At 41.8% G+C, this 18,395-nt stretch overlaps 2 protein-coding genes and 1 long non-coding RNA gene across 4 annotated transcripts; 2 read left to right on the top strand and 1 right to left on the bottom strand.

The window, feature by feature from the left end:
* The first annotated feature begins 3,336 nt into the window (after window positions 1-3,336).
* Window positions 3,337-6,459, top strand: LOC112254610 (peptidyl-prolyl cis-trans isomerase FKBP11). Its single transcript, XM_024427328.2, has 6 exons — window positions 3,337-3,938; window positions 4,166-4,228; window positions 5,205-5,295; window positions 5,681-5,714; window positions 5,953-6,023; window positions 6,193-6,459. Exons 1-6 carry the CDS (start codon window positions 3,825-3,827, stop codon window positions 6,390-6,392), a joined length of 573 nt encoding a protein of 190 aa, XP_024283096.1. The 5' UTR covers window positions 3,337-3,824; the 3' UTR covers window positions 6,393-6,459.
* Window positions 6,273-13,285, bottom strand: ccdc65 (coiled-coil domain containing 65). 2 transcript variants are annotated; one of them, XM_024427327.2, is made up of 9 exons: window positions 13,197-13,285; window positions 11,427-11,659; window positions 11,127-11,294; window positions 10,702-10,871; window positions 9,903-10,041; window positions 9,279-9,476; window positions 7,290-7,508; window positions 6,998-7,150; window positions 6,273-6,914 (listed from the first exon to the last, which is right to left on the bottom strand). In XM_024427327.2, exons 2-9 carry the CDS (start codon window positions 11,571-11,573, stop codon window positions 6,621-6,623), a joined length of 1,488 nt encoding a protein of 495 aa, XP_024283095.1. In that variant the 5' UTR covers window positions 11,574-11,659; window positions 13,197-13,285; the 3' UTR covers window positions 6,273-6,620. The 2 variants fall into 2 exon arrangements, with proteins under 2 accessions (XP_024283095.1, XP_024283094.1); XM_024427326.2 differs by lacking the exon at window positions 13,197-13,285 and adding an exon at window positions 11,901-12,234.
* On the top strand, window positions 13,164-16,441 carry LOC112254611. Its single transcript, XR_002954172.2, has 2 exons — window positions 13,164-13,304; window positions 13,545-16,441. It is a non-coding gene; the product is annotated as an uncharacterized LOC112254611 (long non-coding RNA).
* Window positions 16,442-18,395: the final 1,954 nt, after the last annotated feature.

The raw sequence follows: 18,395 nt of genomic DNA, 5'->3' as shown, positions 1-18,395 counted from the left end.
TGCTGTTGTGCAAAAGGAATAGACAACAGGTGGAAATTATAGGCATTTAGCAAGACACAATAAAGGAGTGGTTCTGCAGGTGGTGACCACAGACCACTTCTCAGTTCCTATGCTTCCTGGCTGATGTTTTGGTCACTTTTGAATGCTGGCGGTGCTTCCACTCTAGTGGTAGCATGAGACGGAGTCTACAACCCACACAAGTGGCTCAGGTAGTGCAGCTCATCCAACACAGACACAGCAGCCATGGCAAGTTATTGAAATGCGTTGATATCAGCTGCATCCCTGAACTTCCAAATCTCACTCCAGAAGCCCAGTGTGTTTTTTTTGTCTCATTCCATTTACTAAGATGAATCTTGTCTATCTCTGCAGGGGAGTAGCCACGGAGTTTGGCAATTCTTTATATTTCTCCAGGGCTCTTATTGTGCTTTAGAGTTTCCTCCACATTGAAAACTGACATGTACTACAATGCTTCTTATTGGCCCTTTGAGTACATCAACATTTGCTAGTGGATTCAGCATCCTGCTGCTCACAGACTTGATCAGGCTAACCAAGCTATCAAGTAGCTTAAGAGGATCTACTTGTTCTCCCTCAAAAGCCTTGATGGCCAACTGTACCTCACCCAGCACTGACTTCAAAAAAGTCAGATACAATAATGTTTTGAGGATCACTGTACATGGAATATAAACCCTCAGCCATGTAGCAGTGTTCACTGGACTTGGTGACTGTGAAATGCAGCCTAAGCTCCTCCCACTGGTCCAAAATGCGTGAAACCGCGGGTTCAATGGAGAGCCAACATGTGGCACACACCTTGGTTATCTGTAAAGGTTTCCCCCCACAGTTGATGGTCTCATATATGGCCTTGTAGGCCTCCCTGTACTTTGGAGACACTGAAAACCAGTTATAAGTCTCTCGTACCAAGTACTCCACACTACGGGGGATGGTGTCATTGGAAGCATGACTTACAGCGAGCTGCAGAGAGTGGCACACACAGTGAATAAGAATCAGATATTTGAGGCCATACTCCTCCTTCAGCACTTTATGGACCCCATTGTTAATCCCCTTCATAACAGAGGCATTGTCAGTCCCTATCCCCAAGAGTTTCTCTTTCTTAAGACAACACTTCTCGAGGAAAGCCACAACAGCACGGGCTATAGATTTGGCATCTCCTCTCTCCAACTCAACAAGCCACAGAAATGTTGATACAATTGTCTGCTTGGTGTCACTAAAGTACCTTATCACAACCCCCAGGTACTTAGAAACACGTACATCCGTGGACTCGTCGAGGAGGCTGAAACGCTGGTCACCCACATCTGAGACCAACTCTTTCAGAAAGTAGGGTGCTAGAACATCATTAATCATTTCTGTGCACTTTGTCCTGTGCATTTTGAAGTGGGTAGCAGCAGTGGAGTCTGAGAAAGCAGCTCTGCATGCTTCTCCAATGTGATCACATGCCAGCATGGAACAGTGTTCAGCGATAGCTAATGCCATGGTGGCCTCAGCCTTTTTTGCAGAGTCAATTTTTTAAACCATAAATGGCAGCTTGTTTTGGGTGGAACTGTTAGAAGGCTTTGCCTTTTGAGTATGTTTTTGAGTTGTCATGTGTTTTTTTACATTACTAAGTTTGGCGTAGAAATCGGCCTTACAATACTGGATGCCCGTGTGTATCATCTCCAATAAACAGCTTCAACCAGCCTTTGAATTCAGGGTTTGATTCCCACTCCTTTCTGTATTTTTGAGTGTACTGTTAAGACTGAGACATGATGAGCTAGCCAGCTAGATGTTTAGCTTAAGTCACAGAGGCACACACACAGTGGCAAGGTGAGTAAATGACAGGCTGTGGGAGTCAAATGCAGTGATTTATTTTAGACAAAGAACATTTTACATTTACATCCCGCCCTGAATGTAAGCCAGGGCGGGATCAGCCAGCGTCGGCTTTCCGCTTGCACGATAAGTGCTTTCACGTCAGACTCCAAAAGTCTCCAATAACACCAGATAAAGTCGCTAGATTTGTCGCTAGTCGATTTTAAAAAAGCATGTGTTGCTAGAGGGGTATGAATGCTTGCTAAATATAGCAAAAAAAAATCGCTAAATTGGCAACACTGGACTCGCCTCTGTCCTTTCTTCTGTGGGGTTTATTGGTGGTTTCCATCCAACTTTATGGTGCATTACTGCCACCTACTGTACTGGAGCGCCCCCGCCTCCAGACTGTGTACGTATGGGAGTGCTATTTTAAAAATGGACCAACAGAAGTATATATAGTGGGGTTCCTGCCAATGCCCAAACGCAATTGCGGGCCACAATCGCACCCTTCTCTTTTAAAGAGCTACATTTGAGCTAATGTTTCATAAATACACTAGATGACTAATATGGGGTGCTGTGTTGAAACCAACGTGCCTCCATCTTGTAAAAAATATTTTGGAAGTTATAGAAATGCATTTATTAATGTCTATATTTGTTTTTGCCACGTGTTATATTACAATATAATATTATTGTAATATAATATTTTTAAATTATATTATCGTGAGATAAACACATTTTTTAAAATTCTTAAGCTATAATTTTTTTGAGATTTCTAACGTTACTAAATACAACAACAAAAATGCTTTAATACATGTACTTTTGTCCTTGAAACATTTAATTGAAATACTGTATAATTCCATTAATTCCTACGGAGGGCTGCTTATATTTTCTTAAAATCTCTGCCACACCATTTAGTATGAATTGTTACTTTATGTTACATTACATTACATTGGTCTATGTAAATCCAGGACACTGAAATTAGTATGATATGTTATGTTTGGTCTGACATTAGATTACTTAAGACAAAAATGAAAGAAGCGTGGTTGGATGTATAATGCGAAAATATAGCATCCCAAAGGTTGCGTGTTCGAATCTCATCACAGACAACTATAGCATTTTAGCAACTTTGCAATTACTTACTACTTTTTAGCTACATTGCAACTACTTAACATGGTAGCTAACCCTTTAACCTAACCCCTAGCCCTAACCTTAATGCCTAACCTAACGTAGCGTATCATGCTAAAGCAGTCAAACAAAATATGTCATACTAAATTATCAAGACGTAGGATACTGTACATCTTGCAATTAATATGATATTGTACGACCGCTACAACATTGGTTGGTCAATGTAATGTAACATATCACACTAAATGGAGGTGCTGGATTTTAGTAGAATATAATACGTTTTGCTCTGAGACCAGGTTGCACTGGGAAGTGCCAATATGGCGGACCGATGGCTTCAAAGCCTCTATGGTCAACCATAACATCAACAATCTAGGGTTTATGTATACATAATTGAGTCCAGCTGGCACACAGGTCAGTACAGACGGTGGTGACTGTCATGTGAGGTATGGAAAGTAAACAAACAAACAAGCAAATAGGCTATAGCGCTAATCAGATACAGCACAAAGGGGCAGCAACCATGGGAACCCCCATGATCTGAGGTTTCAGATCGCGATGAAAGTAGCCTGGTCCTAGGCCAGTTGAAAGGACATATCCTAACTGCTGGGGCTTTTATCAGACTCACAACTGCCCTCAACCGACACGAAGAATGTAACTGCACCGTTACCCATCAGCAAGGGACTTCTGGGTTGCTGGCGGAATGTTTAAGGCGGGCACTTTGGCGACCCAGGTGTTTTAGGACAACGTCCGCGGTTCGGCTGCCCTGTTATCGCCATAGCCTAATATAACAACACATCAGCCTTAACCGGCGTCTAGCCTGCTTTACCTTCGATAGTCAATCGTCGGCGCTTGCATGCTCTACTGAAGTTAGTTGGATAGTTTTCCAAAAGGTCGGATTTACAATGAAAGCCAAGCCTGGGGTCATCCTAGTCATGCTTGCTGCTTTCGTTTATGTTGCAGCACAGGATGCTGAAGCCGAGCAAAATGTTGTGGAAGAGTTATTGGTGGAAACCTTGGTGAGTTCTGTCTATTTTCTCCAAAGCAGCGATAGGAAATTGGCGAAAAACTCTTGCACGTGCCGAATACAATGCATTGCAACATTCAGACCAAATTGAAAGCATGTAGGCCTATCAGCTTGTTATTGTTAACATTGATAATGTATCGCTTATTTATGTAATAAAACTGTATTTTATTTATTTGGAATACAAATTACTTGATTTTTTTTCTTCTCTCCCTTCATAAGGTGAAACCCGAAACTTGCTCTATAATGTCAGAAATGGGAGACACGCTACAAATCCACTATACAGTAAGAAAAAAGTGTAAATTAATAGCCTAACTAACATTTCAATTTCAAAGGTAGGCTAGGCACCGCCCTGTTTGACATAAGCCTACATGCTTATTGAGACAAATGTCGATTTTTATGAAATCTGGTCAAAAGTGTTCTCTGCAGTTGAAGTGGTGCTGATTCATTGCACCTCGATACATTTGACTCGATACGACGTTGCCTATGTGGCACGGTGTGAAGCAGCAAGTTCATTTTTTTCACTAAAGACGGGGAAATTCGTGTGCCAATCAAATATTGTCAAATAAAAGCAACTTTCAGTTTTGCATTACACTTAGTTTGTAATCATATCTGGGATGGCAAGTAAATTGCGTGTTTTACCCCATGTGCAATGGACACGTTTTCCGCGTGCCAAACATTCTACTCCGTAGGTAGTGTGATGGGGGAGCTGCAACACGTCAGCACTCCTGCTCATTACCAGATTTCTATAACATGTGGTTTTGATAAGTAAAATACCTAACCAGGCGGTGTACGACCTGTCATGTCTGAGCAGGAGAACATGACCAAACCAGAAAGGACGATGCATAACTGGGCCTAAAATCTGTCTTCAGCAGTAGGTGGCGTTTTCTAATCTTAACCACACTGCCAACCTTACATTAAAACCAAAAAGCACATTTTGTTTTCATTTTTACAATAAAGCCATTTATGACTGTGGCTATTAACTAGTGAAAACCGTTGTGCTGGTTGTTCACCGGCGTGTCTGCCATCATTGGCTAGAATGGTCCCATGTAACTTCATTGACAGACGAGGTCATTGATTCAACCAGTGTGCCCAGTGCAGCCACTCCTGTAAAGAACGTTAAACAGTTTGTCAAGTGTTTCACAATTTACTGTGACTTGAACTGATGTGCATCTTTAACCTTCTATTTAGATTAGAATCACAGTTTAGGTGCAAAATCTCTTAACATGCACCTACCATATTGTTCCAATGCTCTGAACAGGGTAAACTGCTGGCAGATGGCAAGGTGATTGACTCATCACTGTCCCGGGACCCCCTTGTTGTTGTGCTGGGAAAGAGGACCGTTATCCCTGGTAAAATCACAACCATTCAAAAAGACAGTTTGACAATATATTGATCACACAAAACAGGAACACTAGCTTAAGTTAACAGTATTCTAAACTGGGTGGTTCTAGCCCTGAGTGCTGATTGCATGACAGCTGTGGTATATCAGACCTTATACCACAGGTATGACAACATTTATTTTTACTGTTCTAATTAGGTTGGTAACCAGTACATAATAACAATAATGCACCTGGGGGGTTTGTGGTATGTGGGCTGTATCCAGCCCTTAGTGGTATATTGGCCATATACCACACCCCTTTGTGACTTATTGTTTAAATATACCTTCAAATATAGCTCACACTTGCAGTGTAGTGTTTGTTATTGCATCATTCACTGGGATACTGTATCCAACAGGTCTGGAACAGAGCTTGGTAGGAGTTTGTGAAGGGTAAGTAAACAGTCAAGGTCTGCCAATACAACATTTTGAAGTGGACTACGTTAATTTAGAACCACTTCCACTTGGAATTCAATATTACTTGGCTAAGCAAGGACAATGTTTCAAATATCGATATTACCACTGTGAAGCAAATCAAAGATCCTGTCTCAAATTACTTTGGTAAAATGTCACAAATAGTGGATAACATAAATCTATGAGAATAACCTTGTTCTGTCTTATGGTCCTCTAGACAAAAAATCAAGACCACTATTCCACCACACCTTGCCTATGGAAAGCGAGGATACCCTCCCACCATCCCAGGTACTTAAACACATCTGCATACACACACAATAATAAATACAGCAATAAATGTCTCATCTTGATAACTGTCTAGCTAGTCCAGCACCTTTTCAAAGGTCTGGCTGAGCACAGCAACACACACAACTCAGTAGTTGATCCTCTCTCACTCTTCTTCCCTCTGTCCCGTTAGCTGATGCTGCCCTAGAGTTTGAAGTGGAGGTGATGTCACTGATCCAGGTAACCCCATGGCAGAAGATGGTGAACGATGTCTTCCCTCTAGTGTGTCTGGGCCTGGTTCCCACTCTGCTGGGCATGGTGGGCCTCTACCTCTATAACAAGGCCAATGCCCAGCGGCCAGGCAAGAAGGCCAAGAAGAGAAAGAATAAATAAAGGAAACTCACAGAACTATTTAAATAATAAAATGTAAAAACAACAAGGGAACGTTGTTATTATCAGATGGAATAGTCCTCTTTTATTTGATGGATATTGTAAGACACCTGGTAGAAAGAAGTAACACACAAATAGAATAAGAAATTGAGTTCTGTCAGAAGGAGTGCATTCTGGCAGTTTGAAGTTAATCTAGGAGTGATGGTGTGTGATGTGAGCCTGTTATTGAGTCTACAGCGTGCGCTGCACAACATGTGCTGCCTCAATGACAGTGTGGCGCTTGCGTTGGGCATCAGCAGTGGGTTGAACGGCGAGGGTGGGCCGTGACACCATCAGCAGGGGGTTGCGATGGCGGAGGATCTCGTCACTAACGGAGATGCCATCCAGGTACTGGCGCAGTAAGATCCGCAGTTGCTGGTTCTCCTGGGTCAGAGCTCCTCTCTCCCGTTCCAAACACAGCCGCTCCAGCAGAACCTTGTTATAACGCTGCCAGAACCGCTCCAGAACCAGGTAGTCCAGCATGGCCTGAGCACACCGGGTTACAAATGAGAAGTTGGGTGGGAGTCACAGATCAGATCAGTGTGTGTATAATACAGTACTACCAATACCTGTGCCAGCTCCTCAGATGGAGGCTCCATAGCATTAGCTCTCTCCTGGCTCTCTTCCTCAGCAGTGAGAGATGAGGTGTAGAAGGGCAGGACTTTCTCATGTTCTGTCTCCAGTTTACGACACATCTCAGCCAGACGCAGCAGCCTCTCCCCCTGATCCACAACATCACAGGACAGGGTGTGAGAATTCATAGCAAGTGAATGTGAGTCAGTACACATGCATAAGTGTGCTGTGTATGTTTGGTTGCTAAATGTACATACTGTATGTGTCTACATGCATTAACGTTAGCACCTTAGTGATGACGCCCTGTAGGTTCTTGGCAGCAGCGTTGCTGTGCACGGTGAGGTTGGTGAGCTGGTTCCTCTCGGCTGCGCGGGCACGGCTCAGCTGGGCCTTGAGCTGGCGAGCCTGCAGGGTCACCTCCTCCCTGGCCGCCCTCAGGCCCCGTGCTGCACCCTCACTCTCCTTCTGGCTGGAGTTCAGCCTAGAGCGCAGAGCAGATATGGAGTCCTGGAGGGGAGAGACACCAATACAGTGGGAAACGAGCACTCATGCGGACATACACAGAGGGCATGCATGAATACTGTATTCAAATAAAGTTAATAATACAATCACATATAACAGATGAGCAATATAAGCATTCTATTTTCATATGGTAGACTGTTGCTCAGAGTAGTCCTCTTGACCCTGTATTCTACATAGGAGGAATTCAGACCCGAGTTACGTGCCTGTAAATGGAACTTAATTCCCTTTTTATGCATTTTTCTCTGCGTATTCTGACCTTGATCTTAAGTATGGGGAAACGCATGTGACAGCCAGATATTAGTTTGGGGAGGTGATCACAGAAATGGAGGTGTGTCTACAGATTCATCTATTCTGACCTTGACTTAATTCCCTCATAATATCACCCCCTTTACTCGCGAGGAAACCATGATTAAGGTCAAGCAACCCGTCGGTTCCAAGTAAAAAAAAAAACGACTATTTTTACCTGATAGTAATAAGGCCATTCTCCACGCACTGTAATTTATAAATTAATAAAGAGCTAGGTAAATGAGTAATCCGTTTGGATAAGGGGATTGTAAATATAAATAACAATTGGTTTTGGTTTATTTTAATTTATGATCGCTGGAGACAAATTTGAAATCAGTAATATGGCTGCAAACTGAAAAGCTTATCAACATGACAGGTATTTATGCTCCTTTCCCACAGTACGAAATGTTGTGCCGCTATGCATAATTTAAATCGTATGGCCTTAACTTTTAAGGATAAATCTTGGAAATGCATAGCCGAGCAGAATGACAGTCATGCCAAATTGTACCTTTGTGCGCTCTAGAATGTTTTAATCATATTCCCCAACTTTTCGTGTTTCCTACAATTTTCTATTGGTAGCGACCATAAATAATAACCACACATATTTAACTGACAATTTAGGGTTAATTCCCTTCATTCCATTGTTTGATTTTGCCGACCTTTATTTGTTTCCTCTAAACGCCGTCCTGTCCATGTGGTTGTTGCGGAGGGTCGCTAGCAGTAGTAAATCATTTTTATTTACAAGTTGTCCAATATTTTGGGACATGTAGCCTATTTGAATCATTATGGAAGGCAGACCAAATGTGGCAGTTTAAACCTGGAGCTTGGCGCACGGTTCACGACAACTGGACTGTTGTCATCACAGTTCCATCATCAGTGAGGATTAAGGTAGATTTATATGACTACACTTTTCTCCCCTTCCAATATTTCATGGATTGAACAACTGAATATGGCAACTTTCAGGATGAACCAAACCTATGTATTTTTGATTAATCAATATGCGTTGTGCATAAAGGCACTCCAAACCATTTAAAAAAAAAAAAAGATTTTTAAATCTACTAAAAGGAGACTAATATGATTAACATATTTTGATGGCTTTCTTCATTGATCTCTAATACTCATAACCCGTTCTCTCAATATATTCTAGTGAGTCTTGAGAAAATTATAATTAAAAGGTACACTGTATTTAACGGGATGGCTTTTGATAAATGTACTGAAAACACTATTAAATGAAAACTCCATGAGAAAATCTGTTGGCCAACAAGTGGGAGGGTTTTCAGCAGTTTAATTAAATGTATTCAGTGCGGATATTGGAGGCACACCCACAGAGTTTGTTGCACACCTGCATACGGTAAGTCTGAATACCAAATACTGAGACGTGTTTCAATCAAAACATGTTAAAAGGGCATAGATTTCCGAAGTCTGAATCGGCCCCCATTGGAAACGTAGTCTCTGTAGCCCTACACTGACCTGCATCTTCTGCAGCCTCCTCATCTGCGTGTCGATCTCCTGGGCACTGCGCTGGTCGCGGGTCCTCAACGACTCAAAGGCGATGTGACGGTCCTCTGTAGCCTCATTGTAGCTGCGTAGGGCCTGTTGGAACTGACGCCACAGGCCCTCCACCGTCCCCTCTAACTGGATCCTCAACGCATGTTTCTCCTCTATGTTCTAATGGGAGTGGGAAAGGAGATCACAGATCACAGACAGGGAATGTAAGCCAGCTCACACAACATCCCCTAACAGCTGGTTCAAAGTTTGTTTTGTTCTGTTCATAACGATTAAGGTTAAAGGGATACTTCGGGATTTTGGCAATGAGGCCCTTTATCTACTTCCCCAAATGATGAACTCAGATGAACTCGTGGATACCATTTTTATGTCTGTGTCCAGTATGAAGGAAGTTAGAGGTAGTTTTGTAAGACAATGCTAACTAGCGTTAGCCCAATGGCTGGAAGTCTATGGGTATCTGCTAGCATGCTAAAGAGTAGAAATTATCCTAGACCAATTGTGAGGATCTGCAAATGGAGGGAGGGGAAATGAAAGAGGCCCACCAGAGGGAAAAACAACTGATGCTGGTTGTCTGAGCCAGACCCCTACCCTGTTCTTGATGTCGTCTCTGGTGCTCTGGTAGTCCTGGCGAGCCTCCCCGTCTACCTCCATGTAGAACTGCTCCATGGCAAAGGTCACATCCTCCAGGTAAGCACACTCCTGCTGGTGCTGGGACAGAATCTGCTCCCTGGGAAACACACACACACACATTTAAGTAATTTAGCAGACACTCTTATCCAGAGTGATTTATAGTTAGTGCATTCATCTTAAGACAGCTAGGTGAGACAACCACATATCTTAGTCATAGTAAGTACAATTTGCTACAATAAAAAAGCTATCAACAAAGTCAGTACTAGTAGGAAAAATTCAAGTGTGAGTGTTAGTTCACGAAAGGTTTTTTTTTTTTTTTTTTTTGGGGGAATTATTTAAGATACACACTCACACAACAGGAGGCTGCTGAGGGGAGGACTGCTCATAACAATGGCTGGAATGGTGTGTAATGGCTGGAATGGACTGAATGGTATCAAACACATGGAAATTATGTGTTCCACACCATTCCATTTACTCCGTTACATCCATTACTATGAGCCCGTCCTCCCCAATTAAGGTGCCACAGGTCGCCTGTGACACACACGCAGCTGTCAATTCACATACAACACAGAGCATATCTAGTAAATATCAAACTTGCATCAAGGTTAGAAAAGCTTTTCATCTAAATAGTTTAGTGCAGCATAATCCAGTTATTAATTGTTGTGCAGAACTGTGTATAGTGTCTCTGGCTGTCGATTAGAGAAGTGGACGGATAGGTCTATCTGTCATGGTGTGTGTCAGAAGGTTTTACACACACCTCTCAGAATTGAATTCGTAGCTCAGTCCCTCCAGGCCGCTGTTCCACTGCTGCTCCAGGGATGTCAGCCTACCCTTCTGCAGGGCCAGCAGGCAGTCCACACACTCCAGGTGAGAGCGCAGGGCCTGGGCTGACTGCTGCTCTGCCTCACTCAGGTCACACACCAAACACTACAGCAGAGAGAGAGATACAGACTGTCACACCACAGGCGGCCGGTGATACCTAAATTTGGGAGGACGTAATGGCTGGAACAGAATTCAAGGAATGGTTTCGAAGACATCAAGCACATGGTTTCCATGTGTTTGTAACCACTCCATTCCAGCCATTATTATGAGCCGTCCTCCCCTCAGCAGCCTTCTGAGTCTCTCACACACACCAAGAAGAAGTCTCTCACAGATGCTTGTGGAAATAAATAAATACCTAACCTTGATGACACTGTCCTTCCGGTCCAGCACCCTCTCAAAGGTCTGGCTGAGCACAGCAATGTCACTGCGCAGTTCAGCTGCCCGTGTCTGGCGGAGAACTGCTCGCCACTGCTGCGTCAACTTGTGCAGGTTCACTGCACTGTTGCGCTCCTCCTTCTGCAGCTTATCCTGGTTGCATTACGGGTAGAGATGATGGGGACAGTACTTAGAGGTCATGCAAGGACATTTTGAGAATAGAATAGGCTTAACAAGTTGCATCAGGCTGTGTGACTTTTCATTGGGTTACATTCTTGAACATACCTTGAGAAATTGAGTTAGCATGTCTTCCTTCCTTTTGGCCATCTCGTCCTCTGCCTGGGCCCTCTGCTGCATGTACAAGAGTCTCTCTTCCTCCGTCATCCCTGCCTGCTTCCCTGCTCCCCCCTTTTTTGCTCCCTTCTTTGGCATGGTTCCTCTCTCAAGCTCCTCCTGGGGTGCTGTTTTGGTGTCACTCGGCCCACTTCGCTCTCTTCATTCAGAATGGGAAGCCAATACTTAAGAGGTAAGACAGACATACTTTTAGAAAATGAGGAACCCACACAAAACAGCCTAAACATTTAATTAACATCAAGTTGGTTGTCATTGTCCAATAACCAAGCAAACGCATAGTAAAGAAAACTCATGACCAATGCCTTGCTACTGTCATATGGTCTTGTCCAGAGCCTGCCATGTCCATGCAGTTTACAAACAACCCGTAATTGTATTTGCGACAACTAACATGATGAGATGTCTTACCTGTGTGAATTCTAGAGATATGATAGCGGGATCTCCACAAAATGAGTTTGTGTTTGGTCTCCTAGCAACATTCTAGGAGTTAAACCCACCCAGGGGGCGGGCCAGACTGCACATACCGCGCCGCCAATGTGCCAAAAATAAAGTGCTAGGAAAAATGCTATGCATCGACAAAGCAATCATTATCAATGAATGAACAATATCATAAAATGAATTAATTTAGTAACTTGTGATAATGTGCAAAGTAGGTTTATCAATACCCAGTTGCAGAAACGATACATTATGCAAATAAAGCAAGCGTAATTTGCGTAACATAATGGCAAATGTGCCCTTTCTTGGGAGACATTTCTCGCTGTCCAGGACAGACAGGAAACGTAGACGCATGCTTTTACTCTCTAGCAAATTGAAATAATTTACAATTAGCATTTAAAGGAAAGTATTGGAATGCCGAAGCGAAGCACCAGTCAATTTGTAAGATCAACAGAGAAACTTCGATTGTACAAACAAATGTTTGTAAATTGCGGATTAATGGAAATGCATAATGGGAAATGACGTCTATTACTAGCAAAGATGCCACATACATATCCTTCCGCAGAAAAATAGTATTGTTATTTTGTAGAACTAAAATAAGTAAACATTTTATTTATTTGATAATAGCATAATTATGCAAACTATATATTAAAAACAAATACATATGAGTGCTTTCATATGAGTGCTTTCTGTGTCGTTCACAACATTTACAACATCCAGGGTTGCTAGAGAGATATAATTCGGTCGGCACCCATCCCTCAGGTCCTGTTCAAAATGGTGAGTGCTTAGCTGAATTGCCCATGATTTTGAAAACGAATTAGTTTTCTAAAAACTCTCAATGTTGTGAAATGTACGGTCGGCACCCATGCTTCCGGTCCAGTTCGATTATATTCTGATGCAGAAAAAATGGAACGTAGTCGCCAGCGAGTTCGTTGCAATAGTGTTTCTATTTCCGGCAACATTCGCGTGACGCTAGCGCATGCAAAAGTGGTACTTTCCTTTGAGAGCTTGAAAGTTTTACACTGACAGAACCGCACAAAATCTTAAAATCAATCACCCTGACAATCATTATATGTTCAGTACGAGGCTGTCACAATTTGATGAAGGAGGCAGTTTTTACAACAGCAATGTTTTGAACACCAACCGCTACGTCGATCTGTGGAGTCCCATATGACCTGCATCCACCTCCTAAAGACACAGTCTTTGCGGCTCTGGCTCAAAGCGTTTAATCTAAAGAAATCACCAAAACGTCCCTTTGTATGCTCCTACCAATTCTTTGACAATAAGTTTACAGTCGAGCATCCACACCCAGAAAAATGGCTTGGCTACGATACTCCACTCGTGAAGACGTGTTGGTCAGGCAGTCATCAGTGACAGGTAACGTTAAGCCAAACGCTTGAGCAGTTTGCATGCTCTCATTTTGTGTCTCCCTCTTGCTCTTGTAGCTAAGCAGTCTCATAATAGCACAATTTATTTCCTCTACAACTCAATAATAAAAAAATATATATACTTAATTATTATGATTATTACATATTATTAGGAGCATCCATGCAGTATGGTGTTTTGTTGTAAATTGTCCATTGACTTGTTTAACAAGCCATACTGATTTCTTAACAGATGACACAACAGGTTCAAGTTTTCACCAAATTGAAAATGGGGATTGGCCAACACGAATAGAAAGAATGGATTTACCTTCAGAGAAGGATGCCCAAACCCAATGGGAAGACCCATCTCTAAGTGATCACAACTACAGCTCAGGTGATCATGTAAAGCTCACTACCTGTGAGGCAGGGATACAGTGCCCAGCAGCACCGCTCTACAAAACCCTGCTGAGGAATGAAGCACTCTGTTGACTGCATACAGGCTTGTCTCTTGCTACCCTTTCTACCCTCCTGGTAGAACATCTTCTACCCTTCTACAAAGGCAGCTTTCAATTAGACCTGACAGACCAACTTCTGATGACACTGATGAAGCTCAGATTGCTGCAGCAGTACCTAGCAGAAAGGTTTGGTGTTTTCCTAGGGTATTGTCAGTTGAGTGATTCGTTATTGGATTGACATGATGGAAGAGAGTCTGAGGGAGTACATTCCATGGTTGCCAAGGGAGATCATCCGTGCTACAATGTCACAATGTTTTAAGGACTACTACCAAGGACCAACCTGGATTATCGACTGCTCAGAAATTGCTTTACAGAATGCAAGAATCTGGATTCAAGGGGGGAGTCATTCAACCATTACTACACCCAGAACACTATCAAGTACCTTGTGGTCGGTCTGGTGATGTTAATTTCTTCAGCATATGGAGGTAGATGTAGCAACAAATATATAACGTTGGATTCTAGGTTCTTGGAGAACCTCTGTCCAGATGATGAGGTCATGGTTGACCGGGGCTTCACAATCCATGAACTGGTGTATGAGAGGAAGGTTAAATGAACAATTCCAGCCTTCACAAAAAGAGGCGCACAGCTGTCAGTGGAGGACACCACATGTACAAGATTGATAGCCAACGTGAGGGTCCATGTGGAACGCGTAATTCAAAGGCTCAAACGGTTTAGAATCATCTCACAGTCAGTGCCAATCGACCTCTCATCGAAAATGGACAAAATACTTTGAATCTGTGCTGCCCTGTGTAACCTGTGTGGTGATATCATTCATGAAGATGTTGAATCAACTGATCAGTCAAATGCAATTCACAGGGTTATTTTTCCATTATGAATTAAAGTTGTCTAAAGTTACGTTAATATGTTAATACATTTCAATTCATTATATAACAACTCAACTGAATTATTTGTTTGACATACTCATTAATATTAATAAAAAACAAAGCCATAAAAATAATTTCTACAGTACTGTGACTGTTGATGCAGTATGTTAGGCTTTTTAATTGAATATTGTATAACTGTGGACCAGCTAGCTAACTAGATTGCTAATTTGCCGGTACGGTATGATTGGTTAGCTAGTTTCTTGCATATTCTGGCAAAGACCACTGCACTAATAGGAAACTCTTAGGCAATCATTATAAACATTTTCTCTTTTTGTATGTTGAATAAGGCTTAAGTTGAGGAAACTGAACTTGAGCCTGCTTGAAACATGGGTTTTGTTTTGGTTGACCAAGAGTCGGTATATCGCAGGTTGGTTCTTTGTATGCACTGTATGTTTGTGATAAACAAATTATTCTACCTATATTAATTATACTGTAATTACTGATGCAGCATTTGTGATGTTTTTAGATCAGTTGATTGAGCCTTGCTAATGGGAGTAGCTAATTGGCTGAAATGAACCTACACAAAGGACTGGAGTTGAGGAACACTTGTGAATAACTCGACAGTGAGGCTCTGCTGATGTTTCAAGATATTCATTATGTCTTTGTTTATAGACTAAGAAGAGACGGAACTGTGGTTGTGCCAAGAAGGGCTGTAGGCATGTGCAGGGACAAGGCCATAAAAAAAGTTTGTCATCAGGAACATTGTTGAGGCTGCTGCCGTAGATATCTCAGAGGCTAGCGTGTTTGAATGTGAGTAGATTGTTGAATGGTCTGAGGGCAACTAGTCATGTGATGCTAGCATTGAATGGCACTGGAGCATGTATTTTGTTTGATTAGATCCACCAGATCCTTGGTTTATTACACTTCATACTCAATCATCCTTTCTTCTGGCAAGCCTGTTTTGCCCAAGCTCTATGTGAAACTGCACTACTGCGTGAGCTGTGCCATCCACTGTAAGGTGGTCAGGAACCATTCCACAGAGGCCAGGAAGGACCGCACACCACCATCCCGCTTCAGGCCCAGTTGTGAATACTCAAGCACCAAGCTCTGCCATGGCCATTAAATGGTGATCATGAATGTCGAACTCATTCCATGGAGGGCTGAGTATGTGCTAGTTTTCTTTATTTCCTTTCAATTTGTCAAATTAAGACCTACACAACCAGGTGAGGGGGAGTTCCTAAATAATCAGTGACCGTAATGGATCAATCAAGTACAAGGGAGGAGCGAAAACCCATGGAATGAGTTTGACACCTGTGGCCTGCACAAATCCTCATGTCTGGGATATCTGCTTGGATTGAGAGAATCCTCAGTCAAATACAGAAACTGACATTTCCATTCTTGCTTTTCCTCTAACGTTGGCTGTTATTGCATGATGTGATTGTGGAATACCGTTCTGATGGAATGTGTTCTCTTTCTATAGGGTGGCCCACCCAGAGTTCCTCCACAGCCCATGTAAAACAGATTGATTTGAATATAGATTTTCACTTGCAAAACATTTATATACATCTTTATAAATATGAATGTCTTATCATTGTAGAAATATCAGCCAGTCAAGTGTATTTATTTGGAATACTCTCCTTCAATACAGTACAAAATTTACAGTAGTTTAATCTTGATACACAAATACTTAATTACATTATGGTACATGAAAAAAGGCTCTGCAGTTCAAGCGAATCCACGCAATTCACAGGGGCAGGAGTAAAGGTAACAGAGCAGATAGTCAAGTCAAAGGGAACACAAACACAGTGCAATCAAGAAACCTTGAAAGGGAAAGGAACATTGAAACGAGGGCAAAAACAAGCACACATCAGTAACAAAATATTTTTCTCTGAAGCTGGGGTGACTTAAGGGGAAATACAAAATAAGCTTGACTCATTTGTCCTTTAGATTTTTGTGAAAACTTTTAAGGTTTAGCAGACCACATTGTTACCACATGCACCAGGTTTTGAAACCATAACGGCAATCCAGTGTAGTACACCAAAGAATAAAATCCAGGATCACCTCCTTTACTTTTTTTCAAGGATTTGCTTACCTTCTGGTCAAAATGGATTTCATGTAAGAGAAACTGCACTGGACACTGCCAGGGCAAGTATGAGACATCCTGTCCTATTATCCTTGTCTGGTTAGGTTAACTGAATTGGCATTTTCACACTTACCAAAGCCCAGACATCTCTGCTAGTATTTCAGTTGACAAGCTCTTTAATATAGCTCTGTTAGAACAAGCCATCTATCTACTCTGGGACAGGCAGAATTCATTCTTATAAAGACCCGTAATATCATACATAGATCATGCCATCTCAAACTTCAATCTTTGGCAGTTAATGTACATTATTGTATACATGCCATTTGGTTTACAGAAAAAACTGTTTTTGCATCATAACACATGAGTAAAGTCACAGGCACATTTGTAAATGGAAGCTAGTGTGAGATGAGTCAGAAGCTAGAGTTTTGTGCTGTGCCATCAGCCTGATTTGTGGAATGACGAGGTCATGTCAATGTAGCTAGGTGTCGGATTGGTGACTGATGTGAAACAGCTATAATTAACACTCATTAAAGTTTCCCCCCCCCCTAATATCTGTCACATACATTTGTTACTTCTTCTTGAGATTGACCCTGGACCAAGTGTTCTGTCCTCAAATCTATGTTGAGCCAACATCCTCAAACGGTGAACCTCAGGGAGTAAGGCACAATAGACCGATTTTTAAAGAGAAACAGATCTGGAGAGATCCTGCCCTTCGAATTAGTGTGAAACGATGCACAACTTCCACATCAGTTCAATAATCAAACCATTTTTTATTTACATTCTAAATATTATCTAATTTGAAGAGTAATTACATATCCGTTCATAAGGCATTACATTTAGAACAGCAGTACAGATTAACATTAATGCAACTATGCCCTGTAATTAAATAGTTTAAGATCTTTTCTGATCTTTTCTTGTACTCCACTTCAAAGCCACATTCCTTCTCTTTTGGTAAAATGTATTAAAATATCAAATAGTGAAGATACAGAGCTGTCACTGTCAAAACATAAAAGGTCAAATTAACCACCAAAAGAAATAAACATTCACCAAACCTTTATCCCCCCCAGAGGCAATTATGAGGTAAAGTTTCATTTATTTTATAAAGAAATCCCATGGCAGATTTTCCAGTCTGTCATACTTCATCTGTGTCATAAGTAGGGCCAGTAGTTTCGCTTGACCATAGAAAACTCTGGGGCCCTAATCAAGAGCTATAAACCCCACGGGCTTCCAAGTTCATTCACTGTGAAGACAAAGAGATTAGGTAAACAAGGCAACTGCCAAAACCAATCAGGACCTAACTGACCCCTTAGCCTCAGTTTCCTAATCTCTCAATGTAAGTGCTTTTTTAAATTCACAAGTGCGTATTCATCAAGTTCCTTTGAGCAAAGCATTGTTGTGGAAAATAATATAAACTATACATCTTGGTAGTCAAAGTTGACCAAAGGGATCTATGAGTCATGATTCCAAGGAAAATGTTTACCAACATCAGTGCTCTATAAAAACAAGTCCAATGAGAAAAAAGGAAAATCATTGAACAAGAATAAGCATTTCAACGTCACTTCGGAAGAACCACGTACTCAATCTCAACCACAGAGGACTGTGGACAACCACACACACTACTCATGTATGCCTTAGCAGCAGGTGACAATCTTCTGGACATGTACTTATCAACTGAATATTTT

The sequence above is a fragment of the Oncorhynchus tshawytscha genome, linkage group LG07 (genome assembly GCF_018296145.1).
Source record: "Oncorhynchus tshawytscha isolate Ot180627B linkage group LG07, Otsh_v2.0, whole genome shotgun sequence".
NCBI lineage: Eukaryota > Metazoa > Chordata > Actinopteri > Salmoniformes > Salmonidae > Oncorhynchus > Oncorhynchus tshawytscha.
This window is presented reverse-complemented; position numbering and strand designations above follow the sequence as displayed.